The 22,768-nt window shown below is 37.6% G+C and overlaps 2 protein-coding genes across 4 annotated transcripts; one reads left to right on the top strand and one right to left on the bottom strand.

Annotated features, from left to right (window-relative positions):
- The first annotated feature begins 1,002 nt into the window (after positions 1–1,002).
- On the top strand, positions 1,003–8,893 carry hvcn1 (hydrogen voltage-gated channel 1). 2 transcript variants are annotated; one of them, XM_007228824.4, is made up of 6 exons: positions 1,003–1,149; positions 2,285–2,501; positions 3,666–3,770; positions 4,793–5,024; positions 5,108–5,220; positions 7,527–8,893. In XM_007228824.4, exons 2-6 carry the CDS (start codon positions 2,319–2,321, stop codon positions 7,581–7,583), a joined length of 690 nt encoding a protein of 229 aa, XP_007228886.2. In that variant the 5' UTR covers positions 1,003–1,149; positions 2,285–2,318; the 3' UTR covers positions 7,584–8,893. The 2 variants fall into 2 exon arrangements, with proteins under 2 accessions (XP_007228886.2, XP_007228887.2); XM_007228825.4 differs by having other exon boundaries at positions 1,003–1,417.
- A 118-nt stretch (positions 8,894–9,011) lies between these two features.
- On the bottom strand, positions 9,012–22,607 carry tctn1 (tectonic family member 1). 2 transcript variants are annotated; one of them, XM_007228827.4, is made up of 14 exons: positions 22,236–22,606; positions 21,186–21,303; positions 20,233–20,366; positions 19,297–19,451; positions 18,333–18,435; positions 16,818–16,930; positions 16,620–16,640; positions 15,963–16,103; positions 14,988–15,113; positions 14,799–14,887; positions 13,457–13,594; positions 12,441–12,594; positions 10,864–10,995; positions 9,012–9,593 (listed from the first exon to the last, which is right to left on the bottom strand). In XM_007228827.4, exons 1-14 carry the CDS (start codon positions 22,558–22,560, stop codon positions 9,450–9,452), a joined length of 1,893 nt encoding a protein of 630 aa, XP_007228889.3. In that variant the 5' UTR covers positions 22,561–22,606; the 3' UTR covers positions 9,012–9,449. The 2 variants fall into 2 exon arrangements, with proteins under 2 accessions (XP_007228889.3, XP_049324830.1); XM_049468873.1 differs by lacking the exon at positions 15,963–16,103 and having other exon boundaries at positions 22,236–22,607.
- Between the last annotated feature and the right edge of the window lie 161 nt (positions 22,608–22,768).

The following is a 22,768-nucleotide window of genomic DNA, read 5'->3' as shown; positions in this document are numbered from 1 at the left end:
TGCTCGCACAAACCACGCCCAGTGCGCTGGGATTGGCTAGGAAAGTCCGGCCTCCTGTCTGTCCTTCTCTCTCTCTCTCTCTCTGCCTGCTGTAAATCTATCTGTTTACCTGTCTGTCTGTCTTTCTATCTATTTCATGCCTACCTACGTGGCTGTCTAACTACCTGCCTGCCTTACTTACCTGTCAGTCTGTGTGTTTATCTATCTGTCTATCTGCCTACAGCTCTGGAAAACAAATGAGACCGCTTCAGTTTCTGAATCAGTTTCTCTGATTTTGCTATTTATAGGTATATGTTGGAGTTAAATGGACGTTGTTGTTTTATTCTATAAAACAGACAACATTTCTCCCAAATTACAAATAAAAATATTGTCATTTAGAGCATTTATTTGCAGAAAATGAGAAATGTCTGAAACAACAAAAAACGCAGAGCTTTCAGTACTCTAATAATGCAAATAAAACAAGTTCATATTCATAAAGTTTTAGGAGTTATAACTGTGGAATAACCCTGAATAAACCACAGTTTTCATGCATCTTGGCATGTTCTCCTCCACCAGTCTTACACACTGCTTTTGGATAACTTTATGCCACTTCTGGTGTCTGTACATTGCATTCATTGCTGACACACATGTGCAAATGCACACACAGCTTGTTTGGTCCTTGTATTAGAGGATAATAGGACTCTCTGGGGCAGATAACAAACCAACAGTAACTAACCTATTATTGGTTGAGTTGTGGAGCATTGGAACTGTGAAAGCAATCAAATCCTCACAGCAATGAGTCAACATTTGGTTAAGTCCCCTTGAGTCTTCTCTGAACAGTAAAAATACAGTTACTCTAACAAAAGCAGCAGGATACAACTCATTACTGTCATTTAATATCCTTAATTTCAGAAGAAACTATGAATAAAAAGCATATGTCCCAATACTTTGTCCCTGCATTGTATTTATGTTTCTGCGTGTGCACAGCGCCATCTGTCGGGCACTTTAAGTGTTTTATGGAAAAGCTCTAAGGCTGGTGGTGGAGGAGCAGCGGAGAGAAGAAGCTGCAGCTGGTGCTCGAGGCGGAGTTTGGGGGACAAAGTTAGGAGGAAACGGGTCTGTTTACCGGTCCAGCACCACCGAACCAGTACAGAACCGGACCGGTACACGGTAAGATCCGAACCGAACTTTCTCACTGCAGAACAGCGGGGGAAAAATGCTTCTTACGCACGAGCACACTCAAACTACCATCTCAAACAGCGTAACACACACACTCACACACAAACACACACACTGAGGATCTGCTGAGCTGGGAGGAAATCACGAGTTCAACACAAGTCAGCAGGAATACTGGGAGGATCAACACTGCTCAACACACTGTACTGATCCATAACATCATAATAGATCATACACCACCTGGATTTAACTAAGCAAATAGGTAAGAACCTCCCACTGGATAATAATAATGCATGTTTTTACTGCATATTTGATTATTATGTTACATCTGGCAACAACGTACTGTATTTAACCCCAACTGATGCAGGGAGTAGCTTCTCGTTTGTTAAACAACCATGTATAGCGACTCATCTTGTGGTCGTGGAAAAGATCCAGTTCATCTGTTTCAGAAGAGTCAAATTATTGACATTCATCAGTAATGCAGAGAAAACATAAAAAAGGGCTAAAAAACGTAATCAAAACCTATTATTATTACCTATTAACCTGTCCAACCTATTATTATAAAAAGTGAAAGAACAGATGGGAAACACCATCTTCCAGGATTCTTGAATGAACATTTGGTGAAATTGTACAAACTGTAGAAAAGCAGCACTAGAACTCAGGAAGATTATGTTTAATAGTGAAAGTAAGAGCTTTTCCAGTTGGTCAGGTCTAGGTTTAGCAACAGTATGTGCTAAAAGAATGAGGTCAGCTGACTAGCTAAATATACTGAATATAGATCAGGTTATTCCATCAATGGATTTTTTCTTTTCTAATAGCATGGGCATATTCCAAGATGACAATCCCAGGATTCACTGGGATTTGTAGGGTTCCGGGAGAACTTTTCACACATGGATTAAAATTCGACCAATGAGTCCAGACCTTAACCCCATTTATAATCTTTGGGATGTTCTGAAGAAGACTTTTCACAGTGCTCCAATCATTATATGTCCCATCATCAATACAAGATAGTGGAAATGATCGATCTACGATAATAATAGCTAAAGGCGGTGTATATTACCAAATAATACGATATTTATGAACATTTTACATGTTTGTTTGTATATAATAAACTTTTTCTTTTCTGCAGAATTTTAAACTGATTGGTAAGATATCCAGGCAACATGCCTCATCCTTATCTGAGGTTCTTCACTGCGGTGGGGGACAATCACCAGAACGCTTCCAACTGGCACAAAGAAGAACTGCATGAGACTCCAGATGAACTAGAGCAGGCCAAGCAGACCCATGTCCCCGCGGTGACCTTCAGAGACTCCATGAAGAGGCTCTTCAGCTCCGAGAGGTTTCAGGTACCAACAGTCCAGCTGGGAATAGTATCTAAAAGGGAATGTATTATGCATAACTCACTTTTTGCATGCTTTTGTATTTTCATTAGGGTCTTAACTGTGCCTAGAAACACCATGAACACTCCAAACACTAAAAAAACAAAACAATCCATTTGTTTTCTGTGAATCAACTGAAGGAGTTTAGGGGTTTTGTGTCAGGAGTCATTTGCTTCTATGAGCCGTTTGAATGTCCTTTATTGTGATGTCACAATAAGAAAACCTGCATAGAACTACTCTGGTACCACCCGATACTCATCAAACCCCACAGAGCCCCACCCACTAGATTAGTTGAAGATCCGCCATTTCGTTCTGGTTGAAAACCTCATAAAGTACACAGCAGGATTAGCCTGCAGACTTCGTCTGAGGAAGGGATCTGTACCTACTGTCTGTGGCAAGTCATGAGATGAGGGAGATGAAAGAACTTTCAAATAAAAAAGAGCTTTCTACTTCTGTCACAGTTAAGCATGAACACATAAGGGCGTGACCAGCAACAAATTATTTTGCATAAAAGTGACAGAGCCCTTAAAAGGCTAATTCTAACAGTAACTTTGTGTAAAACCCTAATGAAACTAGAACTAATTAGTGTAAAAACAGGTATAATATTTCCCCTTTACTTATTAAAAACATTTGCAGAACTAGGCTTGTCAGAAAAGAACAGTCACATTAAATCTTCTAAAGGCAGTGTGTTTTGTCAGGATGTTGCACAGGTGTAGAAACGCATTGATGCATCATGATGAAGTGAAAGTGTGTCTTGAGAAAGTTTCAGAGTTAATTTAAAATAAAAAACTGAAGTCCTTTATTCACCAGGGCATTAAAAACGTGTGTGTGTGGTAAACCACACTGTGGTGAGGTGCATCCTGTTGCCTTTAATTATCCCGGTGATATTGTGTGTAGAACTTAGTGGAGTCCACCTGTTGTGGTCTGAATTGATTGAAAGTTTGAAAAAGCAGTGCTACAATAAAATAAATAAATAAATACATTCAATAATCTACAGTGTTTGATTAGGGCAACTCTATTGACTGTCTAATAAAGTGTGCAACAGGTTTCTGAATACTTTCCCACACTACAGTAACACATGTAGAGTGATGTGGTATAAATCTGATTACTGCATGTTGTGTTGGGTTGTAGATAGCTGTCGTGTGCCTGGTGGTCCTGGATGCTCTGTTTGTTCTGTGTGAGCTGCTGATTGACCTCTCCATAATCAAAGCAGATGAACACCGGGTCGCTCCACAGGTGAGCTGCAAATATGACACTTTCTACACACCTGCCACAGGGTCACATGATTGCAGTTAACTTCTATACCCTTTAATACCCATACATACAATTATTAACCCATTCATACTCTTCTATACCATCCATACCCTTTTCACTCATCCATATTCTTCTATACCCATCCATATGCTTCTATACCCATTCATACCCTTCTATACCCATCCATACCCTTCTATAAGCATCTATATCCTTCTATGCCCATCCATACTTCTCTATACATATTCATACTTTTCCATTCCTATTCAGACTTTTCTATACTCATCCATAGCTTTCTATATCCATCCATACTCTTCTCTACTCATCCATATTCTTCTTCACCCATCCACTTTTCTATACCTACCCATACCTTTCTATACTCACTCATACCCCTCTACATTCATCCATACCTACACCTATTCATACCCTTTTATAGCCATTCACACTCTTCTATACCCATCCATACCCCTCTATACCCATTCATACTCTTCTATACATACCCATACACCTCTATACCAATCCATACCCTTATTTATTTGTCCATACAATTCAACCCATCTATACCCTTCTAGACCCATCCATACTCTTATGTACCATCCATACTCTTCTCTGTTCATCCATACTCTTCTATACCCACTCATACTCCTCTACATTCATCCATACCCTTTCATAGCCGTCCACACTCTTCTATACCCATCCTTATTCTTCAATACCCATCCATACACTTCTATACCAATCCATACCCTTATTTATTTGTCCATACTCCTCTATACCCATCTATACTTTTCTATACCCATCCATACTTTTCTATACCCCTCTACGTTCATTCATACCTACACTTATTCATACCCTTTTATAGCCATCCACACTCTTCTATACCCATCCATACTCTTATATTGCCATCCTTACCTCACTATACCCACCTGTACCCTTTTATACATATCTATAGACTTCTACTACCATCCATACTCTTATATACTCATCCATACCCTCTGTTTGCTCTGCAGGTGTTCCACTACCTCAGCCTGGCTCTTTTGACGTTCTTCATGGTGGAGCTGCTGCTGAAACTGTTTGCGTATCGGCTGGAGTTCTTTAAGCACAAGTTTGAGGTGTTTGATGGGATTGTTGTGGTGGTGTCTTTTGTCCTGGACATCGTTTACATCTCCAAAGAGGACGCCTTCGACGGGATGGGCTTCCTGATCCTGCTCAGGCTGTGGAGGGTGGCCAGGATCATTAACGGTAAGGATTATAAAAGTTGCATTATGTAGCAATTTTAGTTTTTTACATTTCTCATTCTGTCTCTCTCTTACTGTCTCTGACAGGAATTCTGGTGACGGTGGAGAATCGAGCTCACCACAAAGTGCAGAAAGTGCAAGAAAGCAACGACCGGCTCGTCCAGCAGGTGAACGAGCTCCAGGAACAGAAGGCCACAATGGTGAGTGTCTGCTAGCACAGCTGTGCTACACTATGGACAAAAGAATTGTTTTTTGATATTTGAATTTTATACAAGATATAAAAATGAAAGTGTTTGCATTTGTGGAAGTATTGCAGCAGGTCCAGGGATGTTCTGTGGTGTTTTTACCACTTCATCAGTTAATTATAAACCTTGTTGTGAGTGCTTGTTTTGAAGCAGGTAAAACATTAAACTAGATAGTTTAGCAAAACATATACCAAATATACCATGTTTAACCTTTCTCACCCCAAAAGTAGTCAGTGAGAAAAGTGCCCTGTAGTGTGTATATGGCAAAAGATGAGGAGAAACATTTTGGGTGGAACGGTGGTTAGCATATTTGGCTCCCAGTGCTGAGGTCTTGGGTTCAAGTCTTTATCTGTGTGGAGTTTTTAAGAAGATTAGGTAAATTAGATACTCTAAATTGTCCCGGTGTGTGTGTGTGTGTAAGTACGTACCGTATTTTTCACACTATAAGGCGCACCGTATTATAAGGCACGCTATTAATGCACATCTATTTTCTGGTCTATTTTCATACATAAGGGGGCACTGGATTATAAGACGCATTTTAAGAGACACTATGAGGAACTTTCAGCAGGTCTCACAGCTGGGTGGTGGTGGAGGGTAGCTAACTAAGTTATGTAACTAAGTAAACAAAACTGTCATCTAAGTAATCTAAGTAAAGTCAAATGAGCGCTGGATGTTAATCTACATAGATTTCTCTACTAAAAACTGTTTACATGGTTGAGTCGGAGGTGGAAAAAGTAATGAAAATTTGTATTTGAGCAAAAAGTACCTTTACTTTGCTAAAGTTACAGTAAAAGTACCCATCTAAAAATCTACCTGAGTAAAAGTAAAAAGTACCCAATTTAAAATGTACTTTGAGTAAAAGTTACATAGTTACTTTTTTTTGTTTTTTACTAGTTATGGTCCTATAGGTGACCTATAAACTGTATTTTTATAGTTTTACAGGTCATTATTATTTTTTAACTTGTCATTGCTATGCTTTAACTGCTATTTCCATGTTTTTTTTAACATTTAAGCAGATTGTTTAATAATAAAAGTACTTACACCACATGCTTTCTCAGGTTTGATGTGGAAGTTTTGAAAGCTGACAGCTCTGTCCGGCGGGGCACATGTTGCATTGCATGAGGATGTTATTGCCTCGTTATTCCACGCGCGAGCATCCGTGCCTTTTTTTTTTTTATTCAGACAATTCCCCCCCAGCATTTTATTTTTCTTCAGTAACGGGGAGTTTTCCAAAATAGCAAAGTAAATTACTTGTGTCAAAATGTACTTGAGTAAAAGTAAAATTACCTACTAAAAAAAAAGTAAAATTAACTACTTTAAAAATTACAAATTACTCATAAAATCTACTCAATTACAGTAACTTGAGTAAATGTAATTAATTACTTTCCACCTCTGGGTTGAGTAAAGCATTTATTTACAGAAAGCTTGGATTTCCGAATTTCTCCAGCACTACTGAAGTATAAGCATTAGCATTAGCAGCTAACCGCTCCAGCAGTGCTATCAGGGTTTAGCAGCAGGCTACAGGCCAATAATACTCATCTCTGAATGGGGAAATAACAAGTGCGGTTAGCGGGTAATGCTAATGCTACTCCAGCAGTGCTAGCCGGGGTTAGCAGCAGACTACAGGGCGATAATACTTACCTCTGAATGGGGAAATAGCAAGTGCGGTTAGCGGGTAATGCTAATGCTACTCCAGCAGTGCTAGCCGGGGTTAGCAGCAAGCTACAGGCCAATAATACTCACCTCTGAATGGGGAAATAGCAAATAGTACCGGTGCTGGAAAACTAAACTCCTAAAAACACTGCAATTTAGCAGAGTGGCTTTATTGCTCTTTAATACCTGACTGATAAAATTCATACATAAGATGAAACAGATTTAAAGGTGTGCTAACGTTCTTTGGGAAAATTTAAGGATATTAAGTGTGCTTTATAGTGCGAAAAATATGGTATATGTGTGCATGTGTTTATGACCAGATGTGCACAGATATGGATTCAAATCCTCAGTGGACTGTTGTTTCCTGTTGAGAGTATGCTGTGATTGGCTGTCGCTCCTCACCGGTGTGTTGGTGTGTGAGTGCTGAGTGTAAATGATTGTGTGTAAAACATGTAAAGCATCCTTGGGTGTCTATAAAGATGCTATATAAGTATAACGTCATTCATTAGATTAGATAATCAACTACATTCAGGGTTTGGTTGAAGCTGTCTGAGTCTGAGCATTTAAAAAAATCACTAAGTATCATCCTTATTGTGGATTGTTTTCAGGAGCATGAGATCAGCCGACTGAGGGCTCTGCTAAAGCAACACAACATCCAGAGCTGATCATCTGCTGCTGCTGCTGATGATGATTATGAAGTGTGTACAAAGGCTGAATATCACAAATATCACTTACGCTTTAATTAAAGATAAACAGATCAGAGCATCCCGACATCCTCTGCTGAGGTTCAGGTCACCACTGTTCTGTATAGTTCCAGGAGGGTCACAGTCAATTCATGAATTATTTCAGTAAATGAAGTTATGATTATGAATCAGTACAGTATTGGATAAGTTATTATAATGAAACAGTATAGTACTGAATCAGTTATTACAGCAAAGGTATAGGACTGAATCAAATTTAGCAAATCAGTATAGTACTGAATCAGTTAGTACAGCAAAAGTTCTATGGGACTGAATCTATTGTAGTGAATCTGTATAGTACTGAATCCAGTTATTCTATTGAGCCAGTATAGTTCTGAATTCTGAATCAGTTATTACTAAAAAAGATATAGGACTCATTCTAATTGAATGAATCAATATAGTACTGAATCAGTTCTGAATTCTGAATCGTTTATTACTGCAAAAAGGTATAGGACTGAATCTATTGCAGGGAATCAATATAGTACCAAATTAGTTATTATTGTGAACCAGTTTAGTACTGATTCAATTATTACAGCAAACGGTATAGGACCGTTTACATTACTGAGTCAGTTATTACTGTGAATAAGCATAGCACTGAATCTGGTATTAGTGCATCAGTGTAGCACTTAATCTTTTATTATAGTTAATCTGCAATACAATAAATCGCATATACAGAATTTCTGTGCTTGTAAACCACTAAAAAAAAAGGGATGACTCAGATGCTCTAGTGATTTAGTACAGTACTGAATCAGTATAATAAGGAAAAGATGGTATAGTAAATTAGTAATGAATTATTGTTAATGTGAAATATAACAGTAGAGCAGTGAATTGACACAGTACTGAATTTTAAAGTATTACAGTGAATCAGTAGAGTACTGAGCGAACTATAAGCTATAAATAATAAGCACAGTAAATATTAAACTGCAGTTCTGTTACCCTTTATGGCTCGAAATGAAGACCGGATGTGTGTGACCTCACTCAGAGTGCATGATGGGAATCTTTATTAAGGGAACAAGCTTGACATCTACAGGCTTATGGTAAACTTTTTTTTATTATTATTATTATTGAAAGTGTTTTGCTGGAGATTGCAGAATTGTGCACATTTTTCTAGAAATTGAAAACGTTGTAAAACTTTGTATGGATTGCTTTGAAAAAATATTTTGTATACTTTATGTAATGTTTTGTAAGAAATCATGAAATGTTTCTAAACAAAAAATAAAGAACTTACAAAACAATATGAACATGTGCAATAGAAAAGTATTTCTATTGGTCCATTCATCAAGAAATTCTGACACAGTGTAAGGGACAATTTGTCTGTCCAAATTATGTACTCATTTTAAAAATTGACAAAAATGTACATACTTGTTTTTTATTGGACAGCAAAGATATACCCATTGACATAAGTAAACAGCGAACTTCCAACATGGCATTAACTTTCAGCAGGATAATGCTCACCTTCCTTGTCCTGCTTGTTCTCCAGATTTATCACCAGTCCAGCATTTATGGAGCAGCTTCAGCTTCAACCTACGAGTGAAGAGCTACAGGATCTACAGGTCCAGCTGTAGCAACATCTGTGGGTTAATGTGCAGGATGCATACAGAACCTGTAGAACCTCCATCATACCCAACCATCTCAATCTTAAATCATCTTATATCCCGGATGGAGGAACCAACAGGGAACTAGAGCCTCCTTTCAGTTGTGGAAACTGATCGCCTAGAATGTAAATAATTTAATGGTCTTCATTAACAATTCTAAAAGGCTGATATTTCCAGTATCAGCTGTGATTCTTGTTCATACAAATGGGAAGAAGAAGTCGTAGGGTAGTTTGGCGTTGATGGTGGGAGCAGCTCTGTAACCTGGACTGGCTGAAGCTGAAACATCTATGAAGCTGACTGAGCTGCTGACAGGTATTAAGCCACCAGTGGAGGAAGAGGGCTGTGAAAATAAAATGAAAAAGAGACAAATTTAAATAAAATAGTACATTACTCAAACCCAGGCCTGTGAAATATGGAGCAAAAATAAGATCTTTATCTGTATGGGATATTTTTTAATACTTCTGAGACAAGACTACATATTTCAGATTTTATACAGTCACTTTAATTATTCATTGCCTATGTATCCTGTATATCAGAGTAGCCTAACTGAAAAGCAATTTAAATTACACTCATTTATATTTTATAAACAGATTCTTCAATTAAATGTTTTATTTCCCACTTAAGCTTAAAAACTTAAGAGACAGATAAAAATAAAGTGTGCTTTTGGGAAGGTCCAAAGTGCTGCCACTATGATCGGGAGATTGCTGATTCGAATCCCCGTTATGCTACTTGCTATCAGCTGCCGGAGCCCTGAGAGAGCACAACTGTCCTTGCTCTCTCTGGCTGGGTACAGTAGATGGCGCTCTGTGAGCTGATGTATCAGAACCTAGTCGCTGCATCATCAGCAGTTCAAAAAGAGGCGGAGTCTGATGATATGTCACATGTATCGGAGGAGGCATATGCTAGTCTTCACCCTCCCGGTGTTGGGCATCACTGGGGATGGGGGATATACAGCTGAGTAGCAGCTAAGACAATTGGGTGAGACAATTGGCCTAGCTAAATTGGAAGCAAATGATATGGGGTTGATGGTGCAGTTGGTCTGCAGGTTTAGGTTCAGCAACAGTACGTGCTGAAAGAATGAGGTCAGCTGACTACCTGAATTTACTGAATATAGACCAGGTTATTCCATCAATAGATTTTTTCTTTCCTGATGACATGATCATATTCCAAGATGACAATGTCAGGATTCATGGGGCTGGAATTGTGAAAGAGTGGACCTTAGTCCAGACCTTAACCTCATTGAGAATCTTTGTGATGTGCTGGATGGAGAAGCGCTGCTTTGTGCCGAGGTCAGACTCTACCATCATCAATGCTGCTGCAAGATCTTGGTGAAAAATTAATGCAACACTGTATTGAAATAAATCTTGTGACATTGCAGAAGCTTATCGAAACAATGCCACAGTGAATGTGTGCTGCAATCAAAGCTAAAGGCGCTCCAACTAAATATTAGTGTTTTTTTTTTTTTTGGCCAGGCAGTGTAGGTTCATGTTTATTATGTGTATCTGCTCCAGAGAGTCCTATTCTATTGGCAATACTTCTCTACAGGGGGGACTAGCTAACATTGGAGAATACATGGATTGATAGACGTCGAGTAATCTAGCTTTACTTACTAAAGTGCTGGTGTTGAACGTGATTACTTCCATCACGCTCACAATCTGGGACTGGGGGTTCACCAGGGTTCCGTACTTGGTCCATCTCACTTCTAGATGATAGGACAGAGGAATGCTGCAATCCTGCAGACTCTGGAGGACACAGAACAGAGAACTGAGAGTACAGATCATTTCTCAGTATATCGTTGGCTCTTAGTTTGCTGAGAAACTGTTGAGAAACTCGTTCTGAACACAAGCAAGAGTTTCCTCTTACATAAAAACCCACTCAGTGTTGTACAACAGTGACCACACTGCAGCACACGGCATCCTCAATGCTTTAGAGATTAAGGGCTCACACATTGATAGGAAAGTTACTGTATGTAGCAGGTTCATACACTTTTCAACAAATAAATTTCCATGATTTTTTTCATGACTTTTCCATGCCTTCATGGCAAAGTTTCATGACCATTTGATTTTTAAAACAGTTCATAGACAATAAATCAGACAGACAATAAAAAACAAAAAATCTTATAAAACTATAATTAAAATTAATTACAGTAGGCCTAAAATAAATCTGATAATGTTGATACAATTTGTTTTTATAATAAAATGTGTCATTCATTATGTAGGGCTAAATTACTGAATTAACTCTGAGCTGATATATATGTTAGCTCAAAATAGATTTTTTTTCCAATCAATAATCGGAGACACAAAGATTGTAGACCAAATGTTCATGACTTTTCCAGAACTTTCTGGGTATTTTTATTTTTCCAAAACTTATCCAGGCCTGGAAATTGCCATTTTCAAATTCCATGACTTTTCCAGGTTTTTGATGACCGTATGAACCCTGATGTAGTGATTGTGATTACAATAAAATAATAAATAATGCACTGTAAAATAAAAATAAAAAAAATGCACAGGTTAAAATTGTTAAAAATCTAATTTCCTACAGTAAAAGAGAGAACAGCAGCAGAGACATTTAAAATATTCATTATAGTCAGTATATGGGTGAGAAATCAGAGCACAAACAAGCAATAATCTATGTTTTTGCAACTGAATTTAAACATGGTGGTGAAATGCAGCGACGCTATGAAGCACATCAATCATATTTAGACCGCAGGTTTGATAAAGCAGCATTAATTGACGTTAAAAGTTTATTAAATTCATTTTGTGATATTTAGTTTTTGTACCAGACAGAAATCATTGTGATTCATTATGAAATTTATTTATATACTTTTTTCTTTTTTTTCTTGGCCTATTCAATTCCCCATCTGTCAGAGACATATTTATAACACAATGCTGCCATCACTGGGAGGGTAAAGGTTAGCACGCTCCTCATCTAGGTCTCTCAAACTGCAGCTAACACACTACACCACTGGAACTCCACACGCTTGGAGGAAAACACTAATTGCTAATTCTGTTATATTAGCTAACAGACATTTGTGCTGGCTAGCATTAGCATTGCCCAAAACTCCCCTGCTAAATGAGTTAGCACTTAGACAGCTGGGCCACCTGGGAGCACTGGTTATTTTTAATTCAAATGCTTGAGTCTAATAAAATTATGAATTATGAAGAATTAAAATCAGAAAACTTGTTACCGTTACTGTGGTTTGGTTCTCTATGGGCACCCAGTCCATGAGGTTCTGAGGCAAAGAATTCCCGAATGTCGCCACGTATTCCGGAAAACTCTGGCCCTTTAGTGTCCCTAAGATGACTTCAGAAACTAATGAACAGTTAGCTCCATCTTCCAGCCTGCATGGGATTATAACACACACACACACACACACCCTTAGATACAAGAAACAATCTCAAAAATAATTTAGTATAATATACAAATTAAATTATACTTGATTAGCATTATTAAAAAAGACCGTATATACGTAAGTATGGAGACCATGGTTTAATTTCTTTTTTTTTTTTATAGAAATTAATCCAAAAATCCTACTCATTTGGTAGACCTGCCCCGTTCCCACAGACCAAGCATCTCAAACCACCCTCATTAATATAATATATGTTATTATAAACACTAGTAAATCAATTAATCAACCTTTATTTCCACTCGGTAATACATTGAGGGTAATCCTCATTTTCAATGCAGCCAAACATTTACAAAACTAAAGGGACTGAAATACAAGTTTAAATTATAAAAACAAGCGACCAATAAAAGATTTAAGTAAAAAGAAATAAATTAATTTAGAATAAGCGGATATGCAGACAGGCTAAAATAAAAAGCAAAAAAACAAAAAGATAAATGGTAAATAATAAGATAAATAATAACAATAATAATAAAATAATAATAAAAAAGTTAAAAAAGTATAAAAAATAAAAGAATGAAATAAATGAAATAAAAAGATAAAAGGCCAAAAGTAAAACCAGTAATAAAAAAAAGGATGAAAATAATAAAATAAATAAGATAAGAGTTATAGTGTTTCCTGTAGTAAATTCCAGCTCTCTGGTTCACTGTAGCTAAAAGCAGATTTTCCCAGTTCAGTAAAACTCTAGGAACCTGACAGGTAATCCAGTCACTAGACTAAGTCACTTGCTCATCATTATTTAGAGTTGTTCATTCTCCAGAGTTTATTATTTTTATATACTGTTGTTTACAGATGCTTACCTGAAGGTGCAGCCTGACAGCGTATCTGTTCCGAACAGAACCGGGGAACGCTGTGGAACGCCGAACAGGCAGTCCTGCTCTACAGAGCTCTGCAGTACAGTGAGAGACCCCTGCGGATCAGTGCTGCGAATTATCCCTGTACAACAGCAGTTAAGAAACAAGGAACACAAATGTATGGACATACAATTATATACTATATAATTACAGAGTAGAAAAAGTGGCCCATGAGGTCATGGAAACTTATGTACACTATATTAATACATTATGGGCCATATTTTCACAATCAATAGGTGAGCTGTCAATCCTGCACTGTGCAGCTTGGTTTAGGGCATGTCAGTGTGTCTTTGCTATCGTAACGGTGGCAAAAGTACACCTTGTGTTTGTTTTGGGCATAACGTATAAATAAACCAATCAGTGTGTCACTTGCTCATCATTCTCTTTAAGAATCAGGAGCACTCTGACTGTGGCAGGTTGCTATTTTAATGCTGCACTTAATGCAGTCAATCCTCCAAGCAACATTGTGCTCTAGAATTTAGTGTATTTTTCTGGACAGTAGAGACAGTTACTCCAAGCAGCAGGATAAACTCTTTAAATGCCCTTAATTTCAGGAGAAACTATGAATAAATTAACAGATGTCCCAATATTTTTTTTGTCTATGTATTAAATAAAGTAATTTGTATGTTTGCTTGGAGCTAACATTTGTGGTCCTGTAGAAGTAGATGGCAGTACAGGACATAAATATGTAATACATAAACTAGGGCTGTCAAAATTAAAGCAATAACGCACGCAATTAATTTGTAATTAGTAACAGGTGATTATTTTCCTAACGCAGTTAATTATATCACCAAGTTTGACCACAACATCTACCATAATCTGCCCCGCCCCGCCTAACACACAGATATTTTTTTCTATTTTGATATGTTTAGGTTTATTCCTGTGTGAAACCAAACCAAACAGAGGGAGAAACGCTCCAAATAAACGAGTATAAACTATTTTCTACTAGAAATCCTGAGATGTTTACGATTAACATCCAATTTATCATGCATTCTTTATTCTAGCGCCTTATGCTGGCTTTATCTCCCCTCAAACATACAAGTATATACTAGTTTTTTTAAGTAACACCACTAATATAAATATAATTACATTTATATTACTTACATTAATTCTTTTACTTACATTCAAATATCCACTATAAAAACTTGCTTCTTAAGAAGCACAAGTGCGATTAATCACAGTTTATCACAGAATAGTATTGTGATTAATGTGATTATTCAGATAATTATTTTTAATTAACTGACACCACTAAAATAAATATGAACATTTTGTCTGTTGTAAAGGATATTCTGCAGTTCTCCATCCTGCCACCAGGGGGAGCCCCTGCACATAACCAGGATTACCACTGGAGCGAAGCACTGCATCACTTTTGGCCTCCTAAAAATAAAACAAATTATAAAAAATGATTATAAAAAGGTTATTGAGTTTAGCATGAGGAAGCATGGTGCTGGTGGTAAAGTTTGAATAGAATGCCCACCTGAACGAAGGAGATCTGGAAGTTCTGCTGTATGGGCAGCATGGAGTTACTGACTGCACCGAGCACAAACGCTGCAGATACCCTCACTATCTGACCAGCTTCACCATACCACACTGTGTATTTCACCTGAAACCCAATCACAACACTCATTACTTACTAAATAATTAATACACCGCCTGGCCACTTTATCAGAAACCCCTCTTCTGTCCTTGCAGTACTACTTTAAGACCTCCTTCTTGTTTCACAGCATACAGTGGGCAAGGTTAGTGATTAAAGGTGTTTCCAATAAAATGGCCAGTAAGCGGTAGCACAATGTAAGTGTTTCTAATAACGGCTAATGTGTGTTGTTTGGTTTTGTTTTTTTTTTAAACATTTTAAGCTGCTACATACTAGTGCATCTTAAAAAATATATATATGTATACACATATAATTGAAAAGTTACTGTATTTCAGTAATTCAGTTCAAATAAATGTGAAACTCATATATTATATATTGTATTACACACAGAGTGACCGATTTTAAGCATTTATATTTAATTTATTTTTATTGTTGATAATTATGGCTTACAACCAATGAAAAACCCCAAAAACAGTGCCTCAGAAAATTATAATATTATATATTATATTATATAAGACCAATTGGTACTTTTGGCAGTGTGAGCAGTGTGCCAAGTCCTGCTGAAAAACGAAATCAGCATCTTCAAAAAGGTTGTCAGTAGCAGAGGGAAGCATGACGTGCTGTAAGATTTTGTGGGAAAACAAAACTGCACTGACTTAAGACTTGATAATAAAACACAGTGGATCAACACCAGCAGATGACATATCTCTCTAAACCATCACTGATTGGTGGAAACTTCACACTAGACCTCAAGCAGTTTGGACTGTGTGTCTCTTCACTCTTCCTCCAGACTCTGCTCCCTTGATTTACAAATGAAATATAAAATTTACTGATGATCAGTGATGGTTTTTAGCTCACCTGTAGCACCACCTGATTGCACACTTTAGCAGACTGCAGAAACTCCGGCTCAAGCGGAACATCAGCAGCTGCTTCTACTAGCAAAGTCTGCGTACCATCAACCGCCTGCAGGGTCACAGCCTCCACCCCCACTGCCACCAGCTGTAACACACACACACACACACACACACACACACACACACACACACACACACACACACACACACACACACACACACACACACACACACACAACACACACACACACACACACACACAAACACACACACACACACACACACACTTCCTGCTTCAGTCACTGACAGTAGTGTTGACACTGGGCTAATCCTGCTGTAATCCAGGCTGATCAGATCTGATCGGGTCACGCTCAGTTCTGGTGTTAGCATGCTTGTGTGTGTTAGTGTTAGTGTGTGTGTGTGTGCGTGCGTGAGACACCTGTGGGCCCGGGCCGAGCGTGGGCTGGCCTACATGCTGTGCAGTGCTGGCACTGAGGTGAGACAGGCCGTCCAGTGAGAGAGGGATTATGGAGCTTCAGTTTCCAGAGCAGACAGGAGGAAGTGTACTTGGAGAGAGCTTTATATCTCATCTCCACACACTGAGGAAGTGTGTGTGTGTGTGTGTATATAAAGAGTGTGTGTAATAAATCTGTGGTCTTACATTAGCTTCAGTGTCCTTCCCCTGCAAAACACAAACACAAACAAGAATTATAAATCTTATAAATTTGAAATAACAGCACAAATACATTGTAACGACCCAATCCATGCACCTTAAAGCACAATATTGGTCGATATAAGGAGTGTAACAGACACAAAAGAGCCTCTCTACACTGATCTACTCTGAGAGAAACTCACTTACAGAGAAGATGCGGAAGCTGGTGTAGGTCTGAAAGCTCAGAGCTGGTAAAGTGGTGCAGTCCTGTGCCAAACTAAAACTCCTCACACATCTGCTCGTCTCATCCTTCAGAAACGCTGCAGAGAAACAGATAAAAGATAATAATTAATATATACAATACCAGTCAAAGTTTTTAAGTGGACAAACTTTAAATTTAATGTTTTTTTTTCATTATTTAAATTTTTCTGCATTGTAGATTAACAGAGGTAGAGTTGGTATTCAGTGGTATTCTATATGAGTAATGTTCTAATCCATATTATGACAAGAACTACTCAACTTAGTAAACAAAAAATACTTTATGAAGAAATGAAGATCAATCAATCCAAAAAGAAGAATTTCAAGAACTTTGTCAAGAAATTTAGAAGCATCAAAAACATTATAATGATGAAACTGGCACTCATCAGGAAAGGCCCAGGAAAGAGAGAACAAGACTTCTTCTCTTGCACAGGATAATTTCAGCCTCAGAAACCACAAGTTAACAACAGCTCCCCAGATAAAATCACCTAAATGCTTCTTTACGGAGTTATTTTGGTTTGTTTAACACTTTTAAGTTGCGACATGATTCCTTATATGTGTTCCTTCATAGTCTGGATCACTTCTCTATTCATTCGCTATTTAGAAAAAAAATAAAATGAATATTTTGTAATAGACACCAGATAATTCATAGTAAATGTTGGATAATGCATAGTGAGTTCTGCATGACTCATAGTAGGTCCTAAATAATAAGTAGTTTTACCAAGATAATATGCACTATATTCAATTAGAATTGTATAGAACTGTGCAACGTTTTGTTTGTTATAAATAAAGTTATCTATCTCTTATTTAGATCTAAAAACTAAACAAAGCTTGGTGTCTCATTGTGATTATGTACAGTTCCAGTACAATTTCTCATTCAGTGTTTTTCTTTAGTATTATTTTCTACATTGTTGATTAATATTAACGACATGAAAACAGTTAAGGGACACATGTAATTACGTAGTAAACAGTAAAAAAAGTGTTATTCCTTCACATTAATCCCCTGATCTAAACCTGATGAACTGAAATGGTGATTTGAGGTGATTTAATTGGGATGAGCTGGAGCTGGACTCTGAGAAAACTATTCCAGGTGACTCTCCCTCATGAAGCTCTGAGATTAAAATCTCACCAAGAGTGTGCAGATCTGTCCTCAAAGATAAATGTGATACTTAGAAGAAACTAAAGTATAAAACAGATTCTGACTCATTTACAGAATAATTCCACGTGTTCCTGTATAACTTTAATATAGTATTCAATACTAAATCTACAATGTAAAGAAAGAAAACACATTGAATAGGATGAAGAGGTGTGTCCAAACTTTTAAATTGTACTGTATATTCCTATTTACTGTAGATCATACTACTTTTTTTATTTATTGTAGAAGTATTTCTGAATAAGTACCAAAATAACAACATTCATTTCATAAAGAATATCAACCATAAGGAATGGTTATGAAATTTCTACCTGCTGGGTTTGAGTCCAGGCAGTTTGCTGTCCCAGCCGAAGCTGGTAACCTGAAGAAGTCTGTCTGTCCAGCCTGGTCCTCCGTCCGCATGATGTCTCCATACTGAGGACAAAGATGCGTGCGTCAGCAATTACATCATACTTATTTACTTATTTATTCATAGAACAAGCCTACAGAGTGTAATCAGTGAAATCCGATTATTCATCACGCATTAAATGTTATTAAAGTTGCCCTTCTGACGGAACATCTGATATTTCTGGAGGAAAACACAAGGTTTACTCCTAATCGAGTTCAGTCTATTTCTAAAGCGTGACTCAGGATAGTGGTGCTGCCAGAAACTACACTCTTCAACACAAACAGGACAAAGATAATGATTAGCTGAATGGGTTTTGGTTGCTATTAAGAGAGCAGCAGCAGTGTGTGTACGAGTACTGTCTTCCTGAAACAATGCACCAGTGTGTGTGCATTCAGTAAAGGTAACACCACTGGTTGTAGAATCTTGTTATAGTAACGTTGAGCTATTAGAACGCCTGTAATGAAAACCATGTGATCTGGCATTGTTCCAAATTGCAAGAAAAGTGTGTATGTGCATCTGCAGACTATGTAACCTTCTGTAATCAACTGCTGTGGTCTTCCCGGGTGTACTTGTTTGACACCTGTTACGTAGTACACCAGTTATGACTTTCAAACAGTTGTTCCGGCTTTGGACATTTGGACATACTTGTGCTCTAGTGGCTCTGATTGATTTTCCATCTTCTTTTAGCTTCACAGTTGCTTGTTTTTCATCCATAGGCTCTTACAGCTCTCTGGTTTTTATGTTGGTTACTCCTCTTTATAACTATAAATGCACAGTCTGCACAGATAAATCCCAAACCTGAAACTAAGCATTCAGACATTCAGCGCTATTAATTGTTTGAAAAATGAATGTATCATGACAATAAGCTGAAAACTGCGAAACTTTACCAAATATCCTGGAGAGTTTCCCTGTCCAGGCGTCTGCAGTGCACTGCCCTTCCCACCAGAGCCCCCGAAGAAGAATCCCACAAATTGATTAAAGAGATAATCGAAATTCTGCTCTGTGGGAGTGTTCGGAGTGACGAAGGACAGGCCCTGTTCATCTAAAACCAAAACACAATAAAAACACATTGTATAATAGAGAAATAATACACACTACATACTGTATCAGATTATAATATCTAATCTAATAAATCCAATCAGTTGTAAAGTAGTGAAGAGGTAGAGTTGGTATACAGTGAATAGCTCTATTTGCCATATTATGGCAAGAACTTCTTAACTAAGTAAAGAAAAATAAATAAATAAATAAATAATGAACGTCAGCCAATCCAAAACATTTCAGTTCGAACATTGAATAATCCTCAAGTGCAGTCACCCAAAGACCATCAAAAACGTTATAATGGTGAAACTGGCACTCATCAGGACCTCTGTTGTACAGGAAAAGTTAATCAGAGTTACCAGCTCTTTTTTTTTTTATCAGTTGCAAAATAACTTATAAAATTATTAAATTATTAATCATAATTAAAATTAATTGGCATTGTTATATTTTGTTGCTACAAGAATTAATCAAAAGCCGCTAAAGTTTTTTTTTTTTTTTGCCTTGGACTTCTATGTCTTCTACTGCTAAATGTACATCATTATTTGTAAGTCATTTCGGATGAAAGCATCCACTAAATGCAATGTAATGTAACATATTGTATAATATAGAATCATTTTTAATACGGATCTTGAATTCATATGACTTATTAGCAAATCAATCAAATAAAGATATATTTAAAACTATTAAACCAAGCAATAACTGACATGTTTTGTATATAGTACAACTATCTATTCTGTAACTGGTTATCCATACACCGTGTCTCTGGTTGGTTGAGATGTACTTACAGTTAGCGGTCTGTATACAGAAAACATCAGGGTTGATCTGGCGCTGGACGGACGTCTGCACTGCTGAAAACCCCTCTGCTGTGGTGCGGAGGGAGTACAGAGCTGCATCCTGAGTGCACAGTCTGGGGTCTCCACTGACCAAACACACATCAAAGTTCATATAAATATAATCAGTTATTCAGTACCAGTCAAAAGTGTGGACACATCTTCTCATTCTATGTTTTTATTTATATATTTATTTTTTCAAGTGATCCAGACTATGAAGGAACACATAAGGAATCATGTAGTAACTTAAAAGTGTTAAACAAACCAAAATACTCTGTGAAGAAGCATTTAGATTCTCTTATCTGGGGAGCTGTTTGTTAACTTGTGGTTTCTGAGGCTGGTAACTCTGATGAACTTATCCTGTACAACAGAGGAAACTCTTACTCTTCCTTTTCTGGGGCGGCCCTGATGAAAGTCAATTTAATCATCATAACACTTGACTGTCTTTGCAGTAACTGCCCTTGGAATACTTTTTTTCCTTAAGATCAGTTGAATGACCTTTTTCATTGGTTTCTTTACTTAGTTTAGTTCTTGCTTCTCATAGTAGGGATTAGAACATTACTCACTGTATACCTGTAACTCTACCTCTTCACAACTTTACATCTGATGCTCTCAAACACATTAAGAGGCAAGGAATTCAAGTAATTAACTCTTGACTCTTAACTCAGCACAGCTGTTAACTGAAAGCCTGAATTCTAGGTGACTCTACCTCATAAAGCTGACTGAGAAAATCCAGCAGAGATGTGCAAAATTGCCATCTAAGCAAGAGGTGCTACTTTGAAGAATGTAAAATATAAAACATATTCTGGATTGTTTAACACTTTTTGGGTTACTAAATAATTCCATTAAGTTTTACTCATAGTTTGGACAACTTAAGTATTAATCTACAAAGCAGAAAATTAACGTACGTGACTTTCTGGACGGAGCAGCGGGTGAACAGGGGCCGTTCCTGAGAGCAGTCCGGGTCACAGCAGCAGTTCACCTCACACTGATCACTCTGAACATCACACGGGCACAGATCTGATACTGCACCAAACCAACAACAGCAGATTAAGATTAAAAAGAAAAGCTTCATTGTTAAATAAACCTAAATTATATATTATACATTTCTTTCAAATCCAATTCAAGATGGGCTATTCTTCTACAACTATTTATGTACTTATCTTAAACACTGAATTGTGCGAAGAAGAAGGAAAACTGGTGGATTTTCCCTTTAAGACAGATTCTGTTTAAGTCATTATGTAGTACCCTGATTTACACCTGTTACTGTTCTTCAGTACTGTTCACCAGTTCACACATTTAGGTGATTTACAGCTCTGACACCCTCACTTTAACACTTTATCAGACCAGTTCCTTTAATGTCTGAGGTTTTCCTGCTCGAACAGGTGCTAACTGTTGTTAACACCCCAGCTCTAAACTCTTTTACACTCTTTGGGAAACACACACACGTTTGGGGATGGAGTTGTAGATCAGGGACTGAAACTTGAACAATGTCTTGATTACGGATTTGGATCCGTAAATTAGCTGCTATAATCACTTTGTTTAAAAAGAAGTCGGCTTATGTTTACAACATTAACGTTGTTTAGACGTTAGAACGGAGTTGGCTACGGCTGCGTATGTAGATCTCAAGGTTTAATACAGTTAGTTAGCTAGATAAACCAGCTGAAAATGCTGGTTAATATAACGTTTTTTGAACGTTACAGTCATATTTTAGGAATGCTATTTTTCAACGTTTCAACATTTATAAACGTTGCTAAATGTTCTAACACGTTGTGGTGCAAACCATTTACTTATTATGTTACACGTTATTAGAACGTTCCTGGAATATTACATCTGAAACGTTACAGGCTAACTTAACTTTCCTGAAACCTTTTCAAAACGTTGCTAAACTTTCTCATAACGTTCTCTGTTAGCTAAAAAGCTAGTTTTCTTCTATTTATTCCCCCATACGTGTGTACCTCGGGTAACGGGTGCGGGTAGGGATCCAGACAGCGGTAAGGGCAGGGCTGCGGTGCCGGCCCGGGCTAGGTCCGGCTCGGCTGTGGGTTCTGGAATCTCCGTTTCGGGAAAGGCGGTGCTGGGCTCGACTGGAGACGCTGCGGGCATCGATACCGGAGCTAAAGTGTAGTTTTCTTCCCCGGTCTCCTCCGTTACATTATCAGACTCATCCCAGCCGAACCTGGTCCGGTTCTGGTCTAAAACTGAGCTGTTAAATCCGCCAGATTTCGCCCAGAACCCGCAAAACAAACCGGCCAAAATTAATACCCGGAGCAGCGCAGCCATGCTTAACAACCGACACAGCGCAGCCCGTCTCCAGGAAGCTGAAATAAATGAATAATAGGACTTTTATTTTGTAATAAAGCCAATTTTTATGTTTTATTCCATATAATGGACAAAAATGAAAAACTATTTTCATTTGGCTAAATGCTACACATATTATTATTACAAAAAAATCAAACCTTAAAACCCAGGAAAAAAGGAGATCTATTAC

The sequence above is a fragment of the Astyanax mexicanus genome, chromosome 20, assembly GCF_023375975.1.
Source record: "Astyanax mexicanus isolate ESR-SI-001 chromosome 20, AstMex3_surface, whole genome shotgun sequence".
NCBI classification, from domain to species: Eukaryota; Metazoa; Chordata; class Actinopteri; order Characiformes; family Acestrorhamphidae; genus Astyanax; species Astyanax mexicanus.
The sequence above is the reverse complement of the archived record's forward strand: the minus strand, read 5'-3'. Positions and strand labels throughout refer to the sequence as shown.

What these genes read in the sequence shown, in the direction of transcription:
- hvcn1 (XM_007228824.4), top strand. Translation starts at nt 2,319, where the DNA reads ATGCCTCATCCTTATCTGAGGTTCTTCACTGCGGTGGGGGACAATCAC. An exon ending in TCAGCTCCGAGAGGTTTCAG is followed by an intron (nt 2,502 to 3,665) that starts GTACCAACAGTC and finishes GTTGGGTTGTAG; the next exon opens with ATAGCTGTCGTGTGCCTGGT. An exon ending in AACACCGGGTCGCTCCACAG is followed by an intron (nt 3,771 to 4,792) that starts GTGAGCTGCAAA and finishes TTTGCTCTGCAG; the next exon opens with GTGTTCCACTACCTCAGCCT.
- tctn1 (XM_007228827.4), bottom strand. Translation starts at nt 22,560, where the DNA reads ATGGCTGCGCTGCTCCGGGTATTAATTTTGGCCGGTTTGTTTTGCGGG. An exon ending in TGCTCCGTCCAGAAAGTCAC is followed by an intron (nt 20,367 to 21,185) that starts GTACGTTAATTT and finishes GTGTTTGGTCAG; the next exon opens with TGGAGACCCCAGACTGTGCA. An exon ending in AGAACCAAACCACAGTAACG is followed by an intron (nt 10,996 to 12,440) that starts GTAACAAGTTTT and finishes TGTGTCCTCCAG; the next exon opens with AGTCTGCAGGATTGCAGCAT.